Source organism: Lissotriton vulgaris, unplaced genomic scaffold (assembly GCF_964263255.1).
Source record: "Lissotriton vulgaris unplaced genomic scaffold, aLisVul1.2 SCAFFOLD_3597, whole genome shotgun sequence".
NCBI classification, from domain to species: domain Eukaryota; kingdom Metazoa; phylum Chordata; class Amphibia; order Caudata; family Salamandridae; genus Lissotriton; species Lissotriton vulgaris.
In genome coordinates, this window is record NW_028251461.1 from 93483 (window position 1) to 113898 (window position 20416).

At 48.3% G+C, this 20416-nt stretch overlaps 1 protein-coding gene across 1 annotated transcript in view; it reads right to left on the bottom strand.

Annotated features, from left to right (window-relative positions):
- Positions 1-16495, bottom strand: part of LOC147662878 (uncharacterized) — a 59058-nt gene extending 42563 nt beyond the window's left edge. The window contains exon 1 of the mRNA XM_086950826.1: positions 16276-16495. Coding sequence (XP_086806952.1) covers positions 16276-16495 — 220 coding nt within the window. The remainder of the gene's footprint in view (positions 1-16275) is intronic.
- Positions 16496-20416: the final 3921 nt, after the last annotated feature.

Genomic DNA, 20416 nt, shown 5'->3' on the forward strand with positions numbered 1-20416 from the left:
AGACCCTACTCTCCTACATGACCCCCCCCCAAACGTCGGAACAATAAGCTAACCTTGACCAGGTGAGTCTTCTTGTTCTAAGTGGAAATATCTGGAGAGCCCATCGGCATTGCCATGATCAGTACCAGGTCTATGTTCCACTGTAAAGTCCATCCCCTGTAGGGAAATGGACCACCTTAGCAGTTTGGGGTTTTCACCCTTCATCTGATTTAGCCACAAGAGGGGCTTATGGTCGGTCTGAATCTTGAAGTGAGTGCCAAACAAGTATGGCCTCAGCTTCTTCAGGGCCCAAACCACAGCAAAGGCCTCCCTCTCAATAGCTGACCAATTCTTCTCTCTAGGGGTCAGCCTTCTACTTATAAAAGCAATGGGCTGGTCTTGACCATCAAAATTCAGTTGAGAAAGAACAGCTCCCACACCCAACTCAGAAGCATCTGTTCGGACAATGAATGGTTTGGAGTAGTCCGGACTCTTGAGGATAGGCGCCGTGCACATGGCCTGCTTTAGGTCATCGAATGCTTTTTGACAGCTCGCTGTCCACTGAACCTTTTTTGGCATTTTCTTGCTTGTCAGTTCGTTTAATGGTGTCACGATGGAACCATAGTTCCTGACAAACTTCCGGTAGTATCCAGTCAGGCCCAAGAAAGCTCGGACCTGAGTCTGGGTGGTTGGAGGAGCCCAGTCCCTGATTGACTGTATTTTGCTCTCCAGTGGCTGAACCTGGCCTCCACCTACAAGGTGGCCCAGGTATACAACCTGTGTCTGCCCTATCTGGCACTTGGTGGCCTTGATAGTGAGACCTGCTGCTTGCAGTGCCTCTAACGTCTTCCGCAGGTGGACCAGGTGATCCTCCCAGGTGGAGCTAAAGACAGCGATATCGTCAAGATACGCCGCACAGAAGTCATCCAGCCCAGTAAGGACTTGATTCACCAACCTTTGGAAGGTGGCAGGTGCATTTTTCAGACCAAAGGGCATCACCACGAACTGATAATGCCCACCAGGGGTTGAAAATGCGGTTTTAGGCTTGGCGTCCTCAGCTAACCTGATTTGCCAATACCCAGCGGTCAGGTCAAACGTACTTAAGTAGTTGGCCGAAGCCAATCTATCGATAAGCTCGTCCGCCCTTGGTATTGGGTGGGCGTCAGTCTTAGTGACTGCATTGAGACCCCTGTAGTCTACGCAAAACCTCATCTCTCTCTTACCACCCTGGGTGTGAGGTTTCGGCACTAGAACTACGGGACTAGCCCAAGGGCTATCCGAGGGTTCAATGACTCCCAGCTCCAACATTTTCTGCACTTCACTCTTGATGCAGTCTCTAACGTGATCAGGCTGCCGGTAGATTTTACTCTTCACGGGCAAGCTGTCACCAGTGTCAACCTCATGGGTACACCAATCGGTCTGGCTGGGTGTTAGAGAAAACATATGTCTGAACGACTGAAGAACCTGTTTACAGTCGCTCTGTTGATGTTCGGAGAGGCTGCCACAAAAGACAACACCATCTACCGATCCATCGTCAGGATTCTGAGTGAGCAGGTCGGGGAGAGGGTCACTCTCCTCCTCCTGTCCCTCATCTAGGGCCATGAGCAAACTCATGTCCTTCCTGTCGACATATGCTTTTAGCCTGTTGACATGAAGCACCCTGTGGGGGCTTCGGGGAGTTCCCAGGTCGACCAGGTAGGTGACCTCTCCCTTTTTCTCCAGGATGGTGTAGGGCCCGGACCATTTGTCCTTGAGTGCTGCTGGGGCCACTGGCTCCAACACCCACACCTTCTGTCCGGGCTGGTAAACAGTCAAGACAGCCTTTTGGTCATGCCAAGCTTTTTGGAGTTCTTGACTGGCCTTAAGGTTTTCAGATGCCTTTTCCATGTATTCAGCCATCCGCGAGCGGAGGCCAAGCACATAGTCCACTATGTTGGTTGCAGGCTTTTTGAGAGGTCTCTCCCATCCTTCCTTCACCAAACACAGGGGTCCCCTTACAGGATGCCCGTACAAAAGTTCAAAAGGGCTGTAGCCAACCCCCTTCTGTGGGACTTCTCTGTAGGCGAACAAGAGGCAGGGGATCAGGACGTCCCATCTACGCCGAAGCTTTTCCGGTAGTCCATGAATCATCCCTTTTAGGGTCCTGTTGAATCTCTCAACAAGCCCATTGCATTGTGGGTGATAGGGTGTAGTGAACTTGTAGTTAACACCACATTCCTTCCACATAGCAGTTAAGTAGCTCGACATAAAGTTTGCACCTCTGTCGGAGACGACCTCCTTAGGGAAGCCCACTCTGGAGAACACTCCAACTAGGGCTCTTGCCACAACAGGGCTGTAGTGGTCCTAAGGGGAATAGCTTCAGGATACCTGGTGGCATGATCCACTACCACCAGTATAAACTTGTGCCCTGATGCTGTTGGTGGTTCCATGGGACCGACGATGTCGATCCCCACCCGTTCAAAGGGTACCCCCACCACAGGCAGTGGTATAAGGGGGGCCTTTGTCGTGCCACCTGACTTACCACTGGCTTGGCAAGTGACACAGGAGCGGCAAAACTCCTTGGTATCTTCGTTCATGTGAGGCCAGTGAAAGTGTGAGACGAGCCTGTCCCACGTTTTCGTCTGGCCCAAGTGACCTGCTAAGGGAATCTCGTGGGCCAAGGTAAGTAGGAAACCACGCTGAGACAAGGGTACAACCAGCCTCCTGGTCATGCCAGGCTTGGGGTCTCTTGACTCAGTGTACAGGAGTCCATCTTCCCAGTATACCTTGTGGGTACCTGTGGCGTTCCCAGCAGCCTCAGCAGCAGCCTGCTGTCTGAGGGGTTCAAGAGAAGGGCAGTCTAACTGGTCCTTCCCCAGGTCTTCCCTTGAGGGTCCCCCTGAACCCAAGAATTCAACTTGATCAAGTTCGAATTCCCTAGGCTCAGTTTCCCGCAATTCCTGTAGGTCAGCCTCCTCTGAGACTTGATCCTCGACCTGGGGCAAGGGGGAAGGCGCAGCCTTAACCCTACTGCTCTTTTTCTTGGGAGGTGTCTGGTCCGTTGTTCCAGGATCCAGCACCTGTTCAGTGGGGCATTTCCTGACCTGTGACCTAGTCACGGCGAACACATGTGCTGGCAAACCTAACATTTCCATGTGAGTCCGGTGCTCCACTTCTGACCATTGTGACGACTCCAAATCATTGCCCAACAAACAATCCACTGGGAGGTCTGGACTAACTACAACCTTCTTTTGGCCAGTTACCCCTCCCCAGGAGAAAGCTACAATTGCCATACTGTGATTGGTAGTGACATTGCTTGCATTGGTCACCAGGAATTCTGTACCTGGCATGATCTGTCCAGGGTCCACAAAGTTAGGCGTCACCATGGTGACGCTGGCACAAGTGTCCCTATAGGCCTGAGCCATCTTTCCATTTATGAAAGGCGTCTGTCGGTATTTGCCCAAAGAATTGGGGCTTACGTCAGGGGACACGTCCACGTCCCCTGTACTGACAAGGACAGCCTGAGTGAGTGTGCCAACTAAGTTGTCACGCCCCTCAGAACCCAGGGTTAACCCTACTAAACCCTTGGGAGGCGCACTACCACTGCTGACTGTACTAGGGGGCACAGGTGCCTTAGGGGCTGCAGTGGCAGGAGTCTGCCCTCCTCCTTTCTTGGTGCACTCACTAAACCAGTGAGATTTACTTTTACAGTACTGGCACCATCTTTTGGATTGGCCTTCTTTCTTCTTTTGGGGAGCCTGACCCCCACCCTCTTTGGGTTGTTGGGGACCTGTCGAAGACTTCTGGTCATTTTGTTCCCCCTTAGAATCTTTACCCTTCTGGTCTGCTTTCTTCTGACCACCTTGATTCTGGCCCTGGTTCTGTTTAACTCTCGTACGAACCCATCTGTCTGCCTTCTTTCCCAATTCTTGGGGAGAGGTCAGATCCGAGTCGACAAGATGCTGATGCAACAACTGGTTCTGACAATTGTTTAAAATTTGTTCTCTCATCATCAAATTATACAATCCTTCGTAATCAGTAACCTTACTGCCCAGCAACCAGCCCTCAAAAGCCTTAGTGGCACAATCGACAAAATCAGACCAATCTTGAGACTGCGTTTTCTGGGTATCCCTGAACAGCACCCTGTACTGCTCAGTGGTTAGGCCGAACCCTTCAACGAGTGTATTTTTCAAGACTTGGTAATCGTTCGCATCCTCTACCCTTGTGGTGAGGAGCTTGTCTCTTCCTTTTCCTTCAAAGGAGAGCCACAAGATAGCTGCCCACTGACTCTGGGGAACGCCCTGCACAGTGCAGGCCCTCTCCAAAGCAGTAATCCATTTGTGGATGTCGTCCCCTTGTTTAAAGGGGGGCACTATCTTCCCAAGGTGTTTCGTATCGAAACTCTTTTCCCTATTGCTAGGTACATTGCTGCCACCAGTGGGGACTACCCCACTTAACTGTTGCTCTCTTGCAAAGGCAAGCCTCTCTTTGGCCAGGGCAAGTTCTTCCCTTTCAATCCTTAGATTAGCTGCCCTTTCCTTAGCTTCGTACACTCTCCTCTGGGGGGACGTCATCCCTCTCTGAGACGAGTTGTGAGAGCCATTGGTTTGAAGGGATCTGCCAGAGCCTCTTGACAGAGACCTGGCTCGTCCGTTCCCAATGTTAAGCTGACCTGATAGTGGCCCCAGGGGTCCCCCAGTACCGCTATCATGTTTGCTTAAGTTGGACCTGCTAAGTCTGACGACTTCTACCTGTCCCTTATCTGCCTCATCCCCAGAGAGATCCTCATCCTCATCTTCCTCCCCATCTTCGTTCTCAGTTGCGAGGTGGATGAGGTCAGGATCGTCTCGGGTTCCCTCGAGGGGAGGCATGTCTCCTTCTGGATTAGAATGGCTAAGAAGCTTCTCAGCCTTTCTGGCATCATAAGTCTCGAGGAGACCAATCAGAAAGGAGGTGGTGGGGTTAGCCCCTTGCTTAATCTTCCTAGAGGTACATACTTGTCGTAACTCATGGAAGTTAAGCGCAGTATATCTTGACGGGATGACCTGTGGAGGGTCAACTGACACAAGGGGAGACTCAGAGTTTCCTCCTTTCTCCGACATACTGTTTCTAGCGTGGTGTAAGTGATGCACCTACCTACACTATGTGTTTCCCTACTGTTCCCTTGCTAAGAGTTGCAGCCAAGGTGTGCTAAGCCTTGAGGAGCTACAACAGCTGGTTCAGTAGAACTCAGAGTATTCTAAGCTTTAGTTATATGTACTAACAGTACTTATGCGATCTTTCAACAAGATATTCTTAGGATACGTGTGGTAAAACAACAGCAAGCTCAAATCCCAACCGCTGCTCACCAATGTGAGAAGTTGGCCCGATATGCAACGTTCGCTATTCTAGCGACCGCTATGTATCGTTCCAACGACCCTTATGGTGTCTGGTTGTAAGTCAACCTATAGACCAGCTATCCTAGTAGCGTGGATACGAGCAGTCTAAGGCTAAAGACTCGAGAGGGCGTGTTAAGCCAGCTGTTTACCACACATGTACCCCTTGAACACCCAGTGAAAGGACACCACACAAGTGTTATGAAAATAAACAGGATATTTATTAAGAATCACAACAGCCCTGTACTCTTTATGAGGACAGGGTACTAAGCACAAACCAAATCTCTTTAGCAAATACTTCAAGTGCACAATTAAAACAAGTGTCCGAGGACACGGAAAGGTTAAGGTCTCGGGCGGACCCGATAAGGCAAGTCGGAAGCGAGGGACTCGGGACCCTAGAGTAAGGAGGCTATGCAGGCACCGAAATGCCGAGTTACCTAGCCACGAGGGCTGCGGCTGCACAAGTCTTACAGGCGTCGGGGTCTTCGCTGACGAGCCAGGAGCCGGAAGAAAGGAGTTGCTGGCCGGCGACCAGTGCTGAATAGTTCGTAGAGATCCAAGCCTGGATCGGAGATTGATGAAACCTGAAAGCAGAGGGGACCAAGTTCGTACTACTAGCCAGTAGTCAGAGGGTACCAGGAAGGCACCGGTTGGCCGTCACCTCGACTAGGTGAGTGGGCGACGCTAGGCTCTGCAGTCCCACGGACCAGGAGGCGTTGTCGGCGACCACGGTGGAGGTGCGAGCTGTCCCACGAAGGATGATGCTGTCGGCGTCGCTGGGCCCAGGATGGGGCAACAAGCCTTGGCAGATCTCAGGGCCACGGGGTGGGCCTAAGATGGCGTCTTGAGTGGACCAGGAGGGTCCGGGGTGCTTCTCGCAAAGATGGAAGCAAGGGCCAGTCTGGAGCAACCAGACCAGCAGTGATGATTCTCGGATGTCGTCACAGAAGGGCACAAGCCAGCGGCGAGTGACCAGACAACGTGCTGAGCAGCGAGCAGAAGGGCCCCACGCAGATCGTGGAGATGCTGGGAGACTGCACTTCGGTGCTAGAGCGGCTCAGGGTCGGGGCTTCTCGGACCCCAGAGCACTCACCAGAGAGTTACCTCGATGGTCGTGCTGGTTTTTAAGAGCGTGCAGGTTCTGATGATGGCCGGTCCCTCGAGGTCTCGTCGCACCCACAGATCACAGCTGAGCTGATGACGTGGGTAGAGGTCAGAGGTGCCAGGGAAGCCGGTTCTCGTCGAGCTGGGCCGTCGGATCCTTGAGGAAGGACTTGCAGCAAACCGCAGAGTTCTTAGTTGGTGCCCGCTGATGCAGGGTGACTACTCCTTAGCCACAAGGGAGAAATCTTGAGAAGAGTCTTGAAGTCCTTTCGTAGAAAGTATTCTTGATTCAAAGATGATCTAATTTGGAAGGGTCCCCGCTCCGGTCTTTATCCTAAAGAAAGGGGTGGGTACATGACTAGGTCCTGCCCTAAGGGTGGGACCAGGAAGGGGGGTAGTTACGCCCCTCTCCCCTGCCGGGCTTTCCCCAGGCCAGGGCTGTCGCCCCTGGAACTGGTTCCAACCGGCAGATGCGTAGTGAGCACCGGGGTGCCACTCCGCAGTCACCTTCTCGCCAAAGCCCTACCTACCCAGAATACACAAACCCTGTCTGGGACGGTGCGAACAGCGCCCTCGACAGGAAACCCTTTGTCCAAGTGCTCCTCGCTGGAAGGACTCCCAGCAGCAGGAGGTCAGACTTGTGTCTGTGGTGGCAGCATCCATTTTGTGGAGCTGAGGCTTCAGTTAACTTTAACCGGGGTTCACAGTTACGTACATGTCGTGTCCCTCTAGAAGGGTGGGATACTAACCTCATCGCCAGAGTTGGTGAGAGGGCAGCACCCCGATTCGTATGACACCTTACTCGACATGTCTTGATAACGCGATACCGGAGTTACCGATATGGTACGCGTTATCATGGAACAGCTATTGGGGCTTGATTCCGCAAGCTGCAGCCGGGCTCGGCTCGGGCCTGAACCTAGCTCACACGAGCCCACGCACTCTGCCTTCAGGATTGATAAGGCCTGCCATAGGAGTGACTGATAGTGACTCGAGTGTCCATTGTATGGTTAGATATAGGGCTACTATACCTAAAGCGAAGGGTGGTTACACGTCTTCGCCCCAGCTGTCGTGCAGCCAGTTGTGTCAAATTTAAGAGGCCAGCCAGGGGTGGCATAATACATGCTGCAGCCCCTGGCGGCCCTGGGTACACCTATGCCCTGCGTTACGGGGTCTGATAAGGTGGCCCAGTACCAATTGGTAAATGCACCTAGGGTACATATCGTAATTTAGAAAGAGAACAGCCAGGCTGTGGGTCTGATTGGCAGGCCCACAGCCAGAGAAAGTCGTAAACCAGTGAAACAAAAGCAAAAAATCTGGGTGATCATAGGATTGCAGACCCTACTCTCCTACACCGCCCACCATAGGTGCGGCGGTCCCGCAAAAACAAATTAGGATGCGCCCGCCACACTGGCGGGCGCATCCTGGCCCCTTTACATTGCGGGTGGATCTGCTGGCTGCAGACCCACTCGCAGTGTAAATGGACTGTGCATGGCATTGCCGTGCGCTACATGGCAGGCACCATGTGGTGCCTGCCACCTAGAACATGGCAATGAGGGGGTTCCATAGGTACCCCCATGTGCACCCCCCACCCCCAAAGGCATTCTCCGCCTGTCTTTTTGCTGTGGCAACGTCGCTGCAAAAGACAGGCATTATAATGCCCAAGGCAGTGCCTACATGGCACCGCCTCCATAGACCCCTTGTACCTGGTCCCACAAGGCGGGCGGAAAAGGCCCGCCTTGCGGGACCACGGCGGACGGTGTTTCAGTCCGCCGAGGTACCTTTTCCCTTCCCACCGCCATCCTAATTTGACGGTGGGAATTTTAAGGGTGATGGTGGTAAATCCGCGACCGCCGGGCCGGAGGGCTTCACCGCGGATTTACCGCCATCGTAATCGGCCCCTACATTTCTTCTTGTTAGTTCCTCTTTCTATGTATGCTTCAATCTGCAGTGCGCATAGAATGAGGAAAATGCCGCTCAGGATTGTTTTTGTACAGGAAGATGTCCTTTCTGCACCAGAAAACCCTGCTTACAACGCAGGCCACCTTCCACCATCGTACAAGGGCGCCTGCGTTGGTGCTGGCAGCACTCTGTGCTCCTGCGCTGGGAAAAGACAGCAAAGCGCTATATTATGTTAAATATGTCACATTCCTGCCCTTTCCCTATCACGCAGCGCAGCAAAGGGACCGCACTGCAAGATTAGTTCACAAATATGTGAAATGAGCTCCAAATACATATGCAGGATATGGTTAGGATCTGCAGCAGAAAATTGTAATGAGGTTAGAAGTTATCATTCACCCGAGTAGTCATGTAAGTATGCATGCATGTAATGACCATTCAGCTGTGAACCTGGTATGGTAAGAAGTGTATGTGGTTTTATCTGTAGTGATGAGAAACACTCTTCCCGTGTGCACCAGCTTCGGAGGAGCGTCTTCTTAAGAGGGCCTGTTTACATATGTATGAATGTAAGTATGCATATATGTATGCATGTGGGTTTGCTTGATTGTATGTATGTATGCTAGTATGTGTGTGTGCATGTATGTATATATATGTATATATGCATGTATGCATTTATGTATGTGTGCTTGTTGATATGCATGAATGTATGTATGTATGTATGCATGCATGCATGTTTGTATATGGTACATAATGACCATTCAGCTGTGGACCTGTGACAGTAACGAGTGTGTATGAAGTTGTTTGTACTGTTTATACATGCAAAGAGCTGTCTGATCTCATGTGTTGACCAGCTTCGTAGGTGTGTCTTAGGAAGGCCTGTTTACATATGTATGTATGAATGTGTGTATGCATATATGTATGCATGTGAGTTCGCTTGATTGTATGTATGTATGCTAGTATGTATGTGTGCATGTATGTATATATATATATATGTATATATGCATGTATGCAGTAATTTATGTTTGCTTGTTGATATGTATGAATGTATGTATGTATGTATGTGTGCATGTATGTATATACATATGTATACATACATATATGTATATATGCATGTATGCAATTATGTATGTATGCATGCATGGATGTATGTTTGTATATGGTACATAATGACCATTCAGCTGTGGACCTGTGACAGTAACGAGTGTGTATGAAGTTAATTGTACTGTTTATACATGCAAAGAGCTGTCTGATCTCAGGTGTGGACCAGCTTCGTAGGTGTGTCTTAGGAAGGCCTGTTTACATACGTAAGTATTTATGCAGGTATGTACACAGGTATGTGTGTATGCATGTATATATGCAACTATGTATCTTTGCATGTATTCATGAATGTAAGTATGCATGTACGTATGCAGGCATCCAATTATGTATATATTCATATAAGTATGTATTGATGTAAATATGCATGTGTACAGGTATTTATGTATGTATGCATATATGTATATTATGCATGTATTTATAAATGTATGCATATATGTATATTATGCATGTATTTATACTAGCATGCATGTATGTATATAAATATGCATGCATGTATGTATATACGTATGTCGATGGTGTATAATGGCCATTCAGCTGTGAACCTGTATTGGTAACAAGTCCATATGCTTTCATTTGTACTGATGGTAAATACAAAGAGCTGTCCAACCTCAAATATGTTCCAGTTACGAAGGAGCGTTTTCGGAACACATGTTCACCTATTGTTGCAGGGATTCTTCACAAACGCAGAACTATGCACAGAATTATGGGGACATAGTGCATAGGGACTGGGTCATCCAACCACCTTAGTACCCATGAGACCAGGAGCGACTAGCTAAGAACACAGCACTCCCGACTCTCTCAGGAATCGCGGTTGCAAGACTCATCCTTTTGCTCACACACTTGTACTTGTCCACAATAAGTTCAGACAGAGATACAAACACGTTTAAAATATTTATTTTAACTAACTTGCTCTAGTATGCAGTATATGTGCCACAAGAAGCAGAAAAATGCATAATACAAATATGGTCAGCATAGCATTTAGTCCGTAAATCATGAAAGTGGATATAGCCTAACCTCCCTTCCCTTGCTTAGAAGCTCTAATAATTATAGATTAGAAGATCTCTGGGCTTTATCTGCAGACCCCATACCTTAGGCTATAGATGATAGATCTACATCATAGGTACTGTCTCACTCTTCTCCCTGGAAAGGTCCCTCTCCAAGTGTGTGTTTCCTATTCGAGTATTCCAATTAGACCAAAGTACGCTATCCCAAACCACAGCTGCATCAGTTTGTTTTGTCTAGGTGCTAAGGCCTGGCCAAAACAGATAACAAGGGGCATTGTTGTTCGACTTTGCTCACAATGTGCAGACTAAATCCCAGACAGAAAATGGAGTTGGAAATGTCGACTTACGCAAATATCGAGTTGGAGATATCGTGACACAGAAATATAGACAGCAAGAATGCATGTATATTCTGTATGTATGTATATGGGGGCATAATTACAAACCCTGTTGTGTCACTCTTACGCACCGCAATGTGGCGCAAGAGCGATGCAACTCAGGAATGAGATTTATGAAGCCACGCAAGGCCAACTTGCATGGCCCTGAGTGGCTTCATGAGTCTTGGAACATATTTATGACATTGTCGTGCAGCTCAGCAAATCATTTTGCTGTGCTATGCTGCGCTGCACTGCGTGAAAGGGAAAAGGCAGAAATACACCGTATTTAAAAGAAGGTGGCGCATAAATGCGTTTTCCTCTGTGCTGGCTGCACAGTACCAACACAGGCACCCTTGAACCATGGTGCACCGGTGCCTGTGTTGCATCGAGGATTGTTATTGTGCAGAAAGGGGCACCTGTCTTCACAAAAACAATCCTCATAGACGTATTCCTCTATCTATGTGTGCCGCAAAATACAGCACACATTGAAAGAGGATGTAACGAGGAGAAATACAGATATTTCTCCTTGTTAAGCCTTTCCTGAGAAGGCGTATCTTTTTGGCGAATTCCCAGGTTTAACAGTTCTGGTAAGTTTTAGAAATGCGTAAAAAATTATGGGAGTTGCATGAGTACACCCACGCAAACGCAGATGGAACGCCTTCCTAGTGCATAGTAAGGCAACACGGTTATTTACTCTGCATTGCTTCACTCAAGATTCCATGCCAGGGCCATTCAAGGTGGCCTTACGGGTCTTCATACATCTCATTTTTGAGTCACGTTGCTCTTGTACCATATTGTGTGGTGCAAGAGTGACGCAATTGGCCATGCAAGCAGACATTAAGGTGAGGAAATTCAGAGTGTTGCGGGTGTTGTGGGGTGCTCTATACAACAGCTGCTCTCCACCTAAACTTGGAAACTACCCAGTGTTCTCTGCTTCTTTTTTTGCATATTTTGTGGTATTGTATCCCTGGTATAAATATATTTATATATATATATATAGAAGTAATTCGGCCAAGGACAACATTGGAGGCCAGTACTCACGGAGAGAAGCAGCAATGGTGCATTCTGGGCACTGTGGTTCGATTGACACAGTGGAAAATCTGAACAGTGTCGGGACACAGGTATGATGGAATACTATTAATTCCAATGGAACTATCCTAAAAGTGAACCTTTCAAAAAGTAAACTTTGAGTACTCACTGACACTGTGCCCCGAAGAAAGAACTATGAAAACCTTGCTGTCACCTTAAATTTGAACTGTTGGGCACTAGTCCCTCTTCAATGTTTAGAGCTACGTTATATTAGAAGCAAACGAACCCATCCCTTGTAAATGCTGCATATGAATAAGCCTGATGGAAGGCGAAACGCGTCATGCATGCTATGTTGTCTCCATTAAAAGAAACTAAAAACAGCTTGATTGGAGTGGTCGTTCGTAAGTTACCTTTGTGACTTATGGCTGTCAAGATATATATATATATATATATATATATATATATATATATATATATATATATATATATATATATATATTACCTACTGGCGATAGCCAGTAGGTATATATAGTTAGGACGGTTTCCCATAGGAAATCCCCAACATTCTATTGGGAATAACTTTGGCCCTGGTTGATGAATCTTCACAAATTTCTCTTAGAAGACGGCTCGCTCCGCTCCGCTCCTTCCCTGAAAGTTTGGGGGGGATTCGTCAAGTGGGGGCTGAGAAAAAAGGGGGGTCCCAAAACGTGTTTTCCCCATGTTAATTTCCATAGGACCTTTAGACTCAGCTACAGCTTGAACCGCTGAAGGGAATTACACCAAACTTGTCAAAATGGTAGTGTCTGGTATGCAGATCACGCTTTTGGTAAAATTGTGTAAATCCCTCCAGTGGTTCCTGAGAAAATTAGAAGAGAAATCAATTATATATCTATAAGCCCGAACGCGTGCGCGCACCCCGCGATTTTTCGCGATTTTTTTTGGGGGGGGGGGGGGGGGGGCTTGGGGGGTTTCTCTCTTTCATTTTAATGTTTTAGAAAATGTAGGTTTAGTCTGGCTATCTATTGTTGTTGAACTGTTATAAGGAAAGGGGTATTAATCCTTCTGCTTAGGCACTCTTAATAAAGTGAGCTAAGGCATCCCCTGGTTCCTAGATCCACCTGCAGTACAACGTCCTCCTCCGTCAGGTAGCAGCAGCTACTTTCCTTATAACAGTTCAACAACAATAGATAGCCAGACTAAACCTACATTTTCTACTACCCTGGTTCCAGCTCTTTTTGGACCATCATCCATATTTTTGATGATATTTACATGTACAATATTGAAATACCTTTCCAAGAGAATTTGGGCAGTACAGACTACAAATAGATATATACCGCCTAATAATAAGAACGGCTCGGACAGACGAGATTCCTCCACAGAGAACTTTTTGTTCAACAGGATGCCTTTTCGAGCACAATAAATCGTTACAGACATTTCCAAGCACCCTGATAGTCACGGGAGAAGATATAAGGACACTATCCTATCTTTCACTTTGCCCTGAAGAAGTCCAAGAGGACGAAATGCGTCGGCTGTAGCTCCTGTGTGTGATTTTTTACTTACAACTGAACTCAATAAAAGAACTCTTAAAGAACACAAGTAACAACTAATGTGATTATTGCTGTTAACCTCATCAAAGTTAGCAGTTCATGTAAATTCTGAAGCGGTGCACCTTGACCTTGTTTAAAGTATTTCATAGTTCAGGTTTTGAACCAACATTGTAACGGTGGGTGTTTTTGAAGTGTGCACACATATTGTCCCATGTATTATAGTGTGGGTCTAAACTAATTTTGGGAGAATATTTGACCAGGTGCTGTTCTGTTGGGAATCCTCCACCGTTGTTCTTTTTCCAAAAGTTATTGCAACTAACTATATATGGAATTTCATTGGGTTTTATGTCAATAAAATGTCCAGCTAACTATATAGGAGGAATTTCAATGGTTTTTTATATGTTAATTCCTAACTATATAAGGCCTAAAACCTATGGTTTTTTTTGTGAATATATATATATATGTATGTGTATGTATATATATATATATATATATATATATATATATATATATATATATATATATATATATATATATAGAGAGAGAGAGAGAGAGAGAGAGAGAGAGAGAGAGAGAGAGAGAGAGAGAGAGAGAGAGAGAGAGAGAGAGAGAGAGAGAGAGAGAGAGAGAGAGAGAGAGAGAACTTAAGCATTTATGTGTGTAACCTTTCAATCAATCATTCAATCAATCATTTGTAAAGTGCACTACATACCCACGAGGGTCTCAAGGCGCTGGTGGGGGGTACTACTGATCGAACAGCCATGTCTTGAGTATCCTCCTGAAGATCAGCAGGTCTTGGGTCTGTCGTAGGCTCAGTGGGAAGGTGTTCCATGTCTTGACGGCGAGGTGGGAGAAGGATCTCCCACCGGTGGTTGTTATTCGGATGCGCGGGACGGTGGCGAGTGAGTGGTCGGCGGAGAGGAGTTGGCGGTTGGGGTGTAGAAGGAGAGCCATCTGTTGAGGTAGGCTGGGCCGGTCTTGTGGAGTGCCTTGTGTGCGTGGGTGAGGAGCTTGAAGGATATTCTCTTGTTAACGGGGAGCCAGTGCTGGTTTCTCAGGTGGGGGGTGATGTGGCCGTGGCGTGGTATGTCAAGGATCGGTCATGCCGAGGAGTTTTGCATGCGTTGTAGTCATTTGATGAGCTTGGTCGGGCCCTCGCGTAGAGGGCGTTTCCGTAGTCGAGTCTGCTGCTGACGAGGGCCTGGGTGACTGTCTTTCTTGTATCTGTCGGGATCCATCTGTAGATCTTGCGGAGCATGTGGAGGGTGTTGAAGCAGAAGGAGGAGATTGCATTGACTTGCTTGATCATTGAGAGCGTTGAGTCGAGGATGATTACCAGGTTGCGTGAGTGGTCGGTGGGTGTCAGGGCTGCCCCCAGTGCCGTCGGCCACCAGGAGTCGTCCCAGGCTGAAGGGTTGGAGCTGAGGATGAGGACCTCCGTCTTGTTTGAGTTCAGCTACAGACGGCTGGTCTTCATCCAGTCGGCGGCGGCCTTCATTCCTTCGTGGAGGTTGGCTCTGGCGGTGATGGGGTCCTTGGTGAGGGAGAGGATCAGCTGAGTGTCATCGACGTAGGAGATTATGTTGAGGTCGTGCTGTCGGACTTCGTGTGCGAGCGGGGCCATGTAAATGTTGAACAGCGTCCGGCTGAGGGAGGATCCCTGGGGTACGCCGCTAAGATAAGGAATGTAAATAGAACAATGAAGTATAAATATACCATAGTCTGGAACATTTGACTTGTACATTAACTAACTTCTCTATTTAATGAGGCTAACCTTATTAGAATAAATGGCTTAACACCGCCTGGCCTACGACTACGTCGCTTCAGTATGCCGATTCCAGGCAGTAGTGCTCGTCCATATTGCAGCACAACATATTTTCTCGGGCAGAATGCCTGCAAACAGAGCAGCCTAAGTGGACACTGCTCTTGGCAAATTAACTTTAGCTCTTCTTTTTAGGGGTTTGTCTGCATTCGAATGGCAAAACTGAATTGTCACCGAAATCCGTCTTGCAATCTTAGGTTTTGTCAGTACGCTGACTTGAGGACCTTGGTCATAAGCTACAAGTAGCTGATAGGTCTTGCAAATGTGCTTAGTTCATTGAAGGTAAAATTTGAGACACCGCTTGATGTCCAAAGTTTGAAGAGCCTGCTCAAGTGGTGTGGCAGGGTTGGGGAAAAAAGTTTGACAGGCTCATTGAGGTGAAATTGAGAAGGCTCCTTTAGGATGAACTTCGGGTTTGTTTGGAGAAGTACAGAAGTACAAACTCATCTGTGAAACGAATAAATGGGTCTTGAGTAGTAAAGGCGTGTGTTAAAACTGTGGGTCTCTAGTTGGCAATGGTATACACCTTTGTCCTAATAGGGACCCTTGCTTCTAAGTCTGGGAAAGGGGATTACACTACTGGATAACCCCTGCTCACCCCCTTGGTAGTTTGACACGAGCAGACAGGCTTATCTCAGAGGCAAGTTAAGCATTTGTGGATACATAAGGCAGTACCGTGAAAACACTACAGATGGACACCACACAGGTTTTATAATAAGTATTCCTTAAACAGACTTATATAGACTTATCACAAGATCATAAATTACAAAAGTACACAATACTGTAATCAGTAATCAGTAAGAATTCTTCAAGATGGTAGGAAATTGTTCCAAAATAGGTTATTTACTTAAAAATAGTCTTTAGCAACAAATTACCCCAACAGGAGTTATCACAACATCAAGGGGAAAGAAATCCCAAAGTACGGCACTGACCACGAGGTGCACAGCATCAAGCCCGGAGTCAAAACAGACCCAGAAAGATCAGTACCTTGGAAAAGTGAAAACGAAGACAGCTCACAGTGTCAGGGAGGTGTGGCGTCGTTGATGCGTTGCAGCGTCGGTTCATTACTTCGGGGGAGATGATGCGTCAGTGTCCTGGATGCTTGCGCAGGCATGGGAGGCGTTGGTTCCTGACGGGAGAGGAGGTGAAGGGATGGTGGCGCCAAAACCACGGTTCCGTACGATGTCACGATGTCGATGGATTCTTGACCATACACATCGATGATCGGCTCCGCGATGATGTCAGCTTCGTAGTCAATGCGGCACAGCAGCAAGTGTCGGGCCGGCATCGCAAGTCGGAGCAGTGCTCACGGCTATGGCAGGCTTACAATGTCGTTCGCTGGCGTCGATGAGGCTCGGCGCCCGGCGTCTGGTCTACGTTGTAAGTCGGAGCAGCGCTCACAACTTTGGTGCAGATTTCGGCATCGCTCGCCGGCGTCGGTGTTGCAGATTCCTTCTGTAGCACTAGAACAGCAAGTTCCAGATGCAGGCAAACGGAAGGGGGTGACGTCTGGTATCCCTGAGACTTCAGTCAGGAGGCAATCTCAAATGAAGCCCTTGGAGTAGTATTCTGCAAGATGATGAAAGTTCTTTAAAAGTTCCTTCTACTTTCCTTGGTAATGAAGAGACCACTGCAGGCCAACCCAGAAAACAGCACACTGGCAGAGGGGCAGTCCTACCTCCTGCAGCATCCCTGGTTTCTCTCCTTAACAAAATATTTGTCTTGTTCCCAGAAGTGATCTAAAGTCTTGGGGTCAGGGTCCCCATATTTATACTCCAATTCTATTTGTTCTCTGAAGGCAGAGAGGCCACTGCCTACCCCAAACCAGTTCTGGTCAGTCCTGGAGCACTTTGTTGACAAGACTCCTTCTTTCCTTTCACAGTGTAGGCCACGGGCATCAGACACACCACAGGAGATGGAGCCAGCATTGTGGAGGAAAGGCACAGCCCTATTCAGGTCCCTGGTGCAACTCCTCCCACCCAACTAGATGCAGATCTCTGTATTCAGCACTGTGCTGACTCACCCTGTGTCCTGGAATCCCCCAACCCCTGTCACTCAAACTCCAGACAAGGAATACACAACCTAGCATGGCAGGCTTGGATAGTTAGGCAAGAAAATACCTACTTTCTAAAAGTGGTATTTTCAAACACAGAATGTTAAAACCAACTCCACTAACAGATATATTTTATAATTCAGAGTTCAGGCATACTAACCTCGAATTTCTTCCATGTTCCCTGAGTCAGTTAGGATTATGAGATGTAATAATCAAACTGCCCATTCAGGCCTATGGGGAACAAGTAGCCTTGCAATAGTGAAAAAAGAAAATGGCTATAATTCACTATAAGGACAGGCTACACACACCAGGGCATGTCCATTCTTACAATGCACCCTGCCCGTGGGCCTACCATAGGGGTGTCTGATATGATGAAATGAGAAGGTTTAGGGACTGGCAAGTGGATGCGTTTGCCAAGTTGACATGGCAGTCACAGACTGCACACAGGCCCTGCAATGGCAGGCCTGAGACACACTTTACAAGCTGCGTCTCTGGGTGGCACAACCAGTGCTACAAGCCCACCAGCAGCATTTGATTTACAAGCCCGGGGCACACATGGTGCACTGTACTAGTGTCTGACAAGTAAATCAAATAACCCAATCATGGAGTCACTAATTAGTACAATATTTTAACATAGGGAGCACTTGCACTGTGGCACTGAATAGCAGTGGGACAGTGCCCAAAGCATCTAATCAGGAAAACAATTCGAAAACAGAGGAGGCAATCAGTTAAAAATGGAAGGGAGACTCACACCAATGATACCATGTCTAACACATGTCCTCTCCAGCTGAAATGTGGGGAGAACTACTGTTTCCCTTGGGAGTTCTCATCACTAAGGCGGAAAAATCTGGACAGACCATCAGCATTGGCGTGTGATTTACCAGGGCGGTGTTTCACTGTAAAGTCCATCCCCTGTAGGGAAATGGACCAACTCAACTACTTTGGGTTCTCACCCCTCATCTGCATCAGCCATCCGAGGGGCCTGTGGTCTGCCTGAACCCAGAAGTGAGTCCCAAACAGGTGTGGCCTCAAATTCTTCAGTGCCCAGACCACAGCAAATGCCTCATGCTCAATTGCACTCCACTGCTGTTCCCGAGGAAGTAACCTCCTACTGATGAAGGCTACAGGTTGATCTAGGCCCTCTTCATTAATCTGTGAAAGAACAGACACCACACCATGCTCTGAATCGTCTGTCTGTATAATGAATTAATTTGAGAAGTTGGGCGCCTGAAGCACAGGTGCTGTGCACATGGCAGTCTTCAGGGTGTCAAAAGCCATCTGACAGGTGTCAGTCTAGTTAACTTTCTTGGGCAGCCTTCCTTGGAAGTCAGCTCAGTCAAGGATGCAACAATGTTGCCATACTCCTTGACAAACCTCCTGTTAGGGCCGGAGTGGCATGCTGCCGAGCTGGGGGCTGATTTCGTTGATGGGGACCTGCGTGTGCTGAATGAAATTTGTTTTTCTTGTTTATTTCGAAGCACACTCAGGTCTCCATAGACGAAATTAGGCCCCACCGCAGTGATATCAGCCCCCAGCTCGGCAGCATGTAAAAAAACACCCAGTAGCCAGTCCGGACCTGTCTCCTGTAGTACCCCGTGAGTCCCAAAAGGCTCTCTTCTGTGTATGAGTCTTTGGGGGTTCCCAGGCCAGGATGGTATCAATCTTGGGATGTAGGGGCTCCACCTGGCTGCTCCCTATCTTGTGCCCCAAGAACACCTCGGAACCCTGCCCGATCTGGCACTTACTCGCCTTGATCATGAGGCCTGCCTTTCGCAGTGCCATCAACACTTCCTAGAGGCGGCGCAGATGTTCTTTCCAACTGGCGCTGAACACTGCAATGTCATCGAGCTAGGCAGCACTGAAATCTTCCAGTCCAACCAACACCTGGTTGACCAACCTCTGAAAGGTGGCAGAGGCATTCTTCATCCCAAAGATCATAACCCGGAATTGGTAGTGCCCATCTGGTGTGGTGAAAGCCGACCTCTCTTTGGCCCCATCAGTCAAGGCGATCATCCAGTACCCAGACGTCAAATCAAACTTGCTGAGGTACCGTGCAGCCCCTAACCGATCAATGAGCTCATCAGCTCTGGGGATGGGGTGCGCGTCAGTCCCGGTGACTGAATTAAGTCCATGGTAGTCCACACAGAACCGGAGTTCGGCTGTGGCACCAGGTGCGGCAGCCTTTGGGATCAAGACCACTGGGCTGGCCCAAAGACTATTGGAGGTCACCCCTAAGGCACACATCTTAGAGACCTCCTCCTTGATGTAAGCTCTGACCATGTCAGTTACTCTGTAAGCCTTGTGCTTCACAGGAGGACTGTCCCCAGTGTCCACATCATGGATGCACCACTCTGTGATACCAGGAACTAGGGAAAACAAATCAGAGAATTGCCCCAACAGTTGGCGGCAATGTTGCTGCTGTTCAGGGGTCAGAGTGGCAGTGAGGCTGACACCATCCACTGACCCATCTTGCTCTGTTGCAGACAGGAGGTCAAGAAGAGGCTCTGTCGCCTCCTCCATTCCATCATCTGTCGCTTGGAGCTTACCCACTTCGGACCTTTCTAAGTGGGGCCTCAGGTGGTTAACAGGCAGGACCCGCAAAGGGGTCCTAGGAGTCCGCAATTTCACCAAATAGGTGACATCACTCTTGCGCTCCACCACCTCAAATGGTCCGGTCCACCTGTCCTGGAGCGCTCAAGGCCCTACAAGGGCCATGACCCAAACGTTCTGCCCAGGTTGAAGCTCAATCAGAGTGGCTTTCTGATCATACCACCACTTCTTGTCCTCCTGGCTGGCTTCCAGATTCGCCTGAGTGAGCTGTCTGAATCGCGAGTCTGATTCCTGAAGGCCAGCATGTAACTGTAGACATCCTGGGGAGGTTTCATGGGAGATTGCTCCCAGCCTTCCTTGACCAGACTCAAAGGTCCTCTTACCGGGTGTCCATACAGCAGTTCAAAGGGGCTGAACCCTAGGGCCTTCTGTGGTACCCCACGGTAAGCAAAAAGAAGGCATGGCAAGAGGACAGCCCACTTATGCCTCATAGGTTCCTCAAGGCCCATAATCATGCCTTCAAGGGTCCGGTTGAATCTCTCAACCAGCCCATTACCTTGGGGGTGGTAAGGAGTGGTGAACTTGTATGTAACACCACACTCCTTC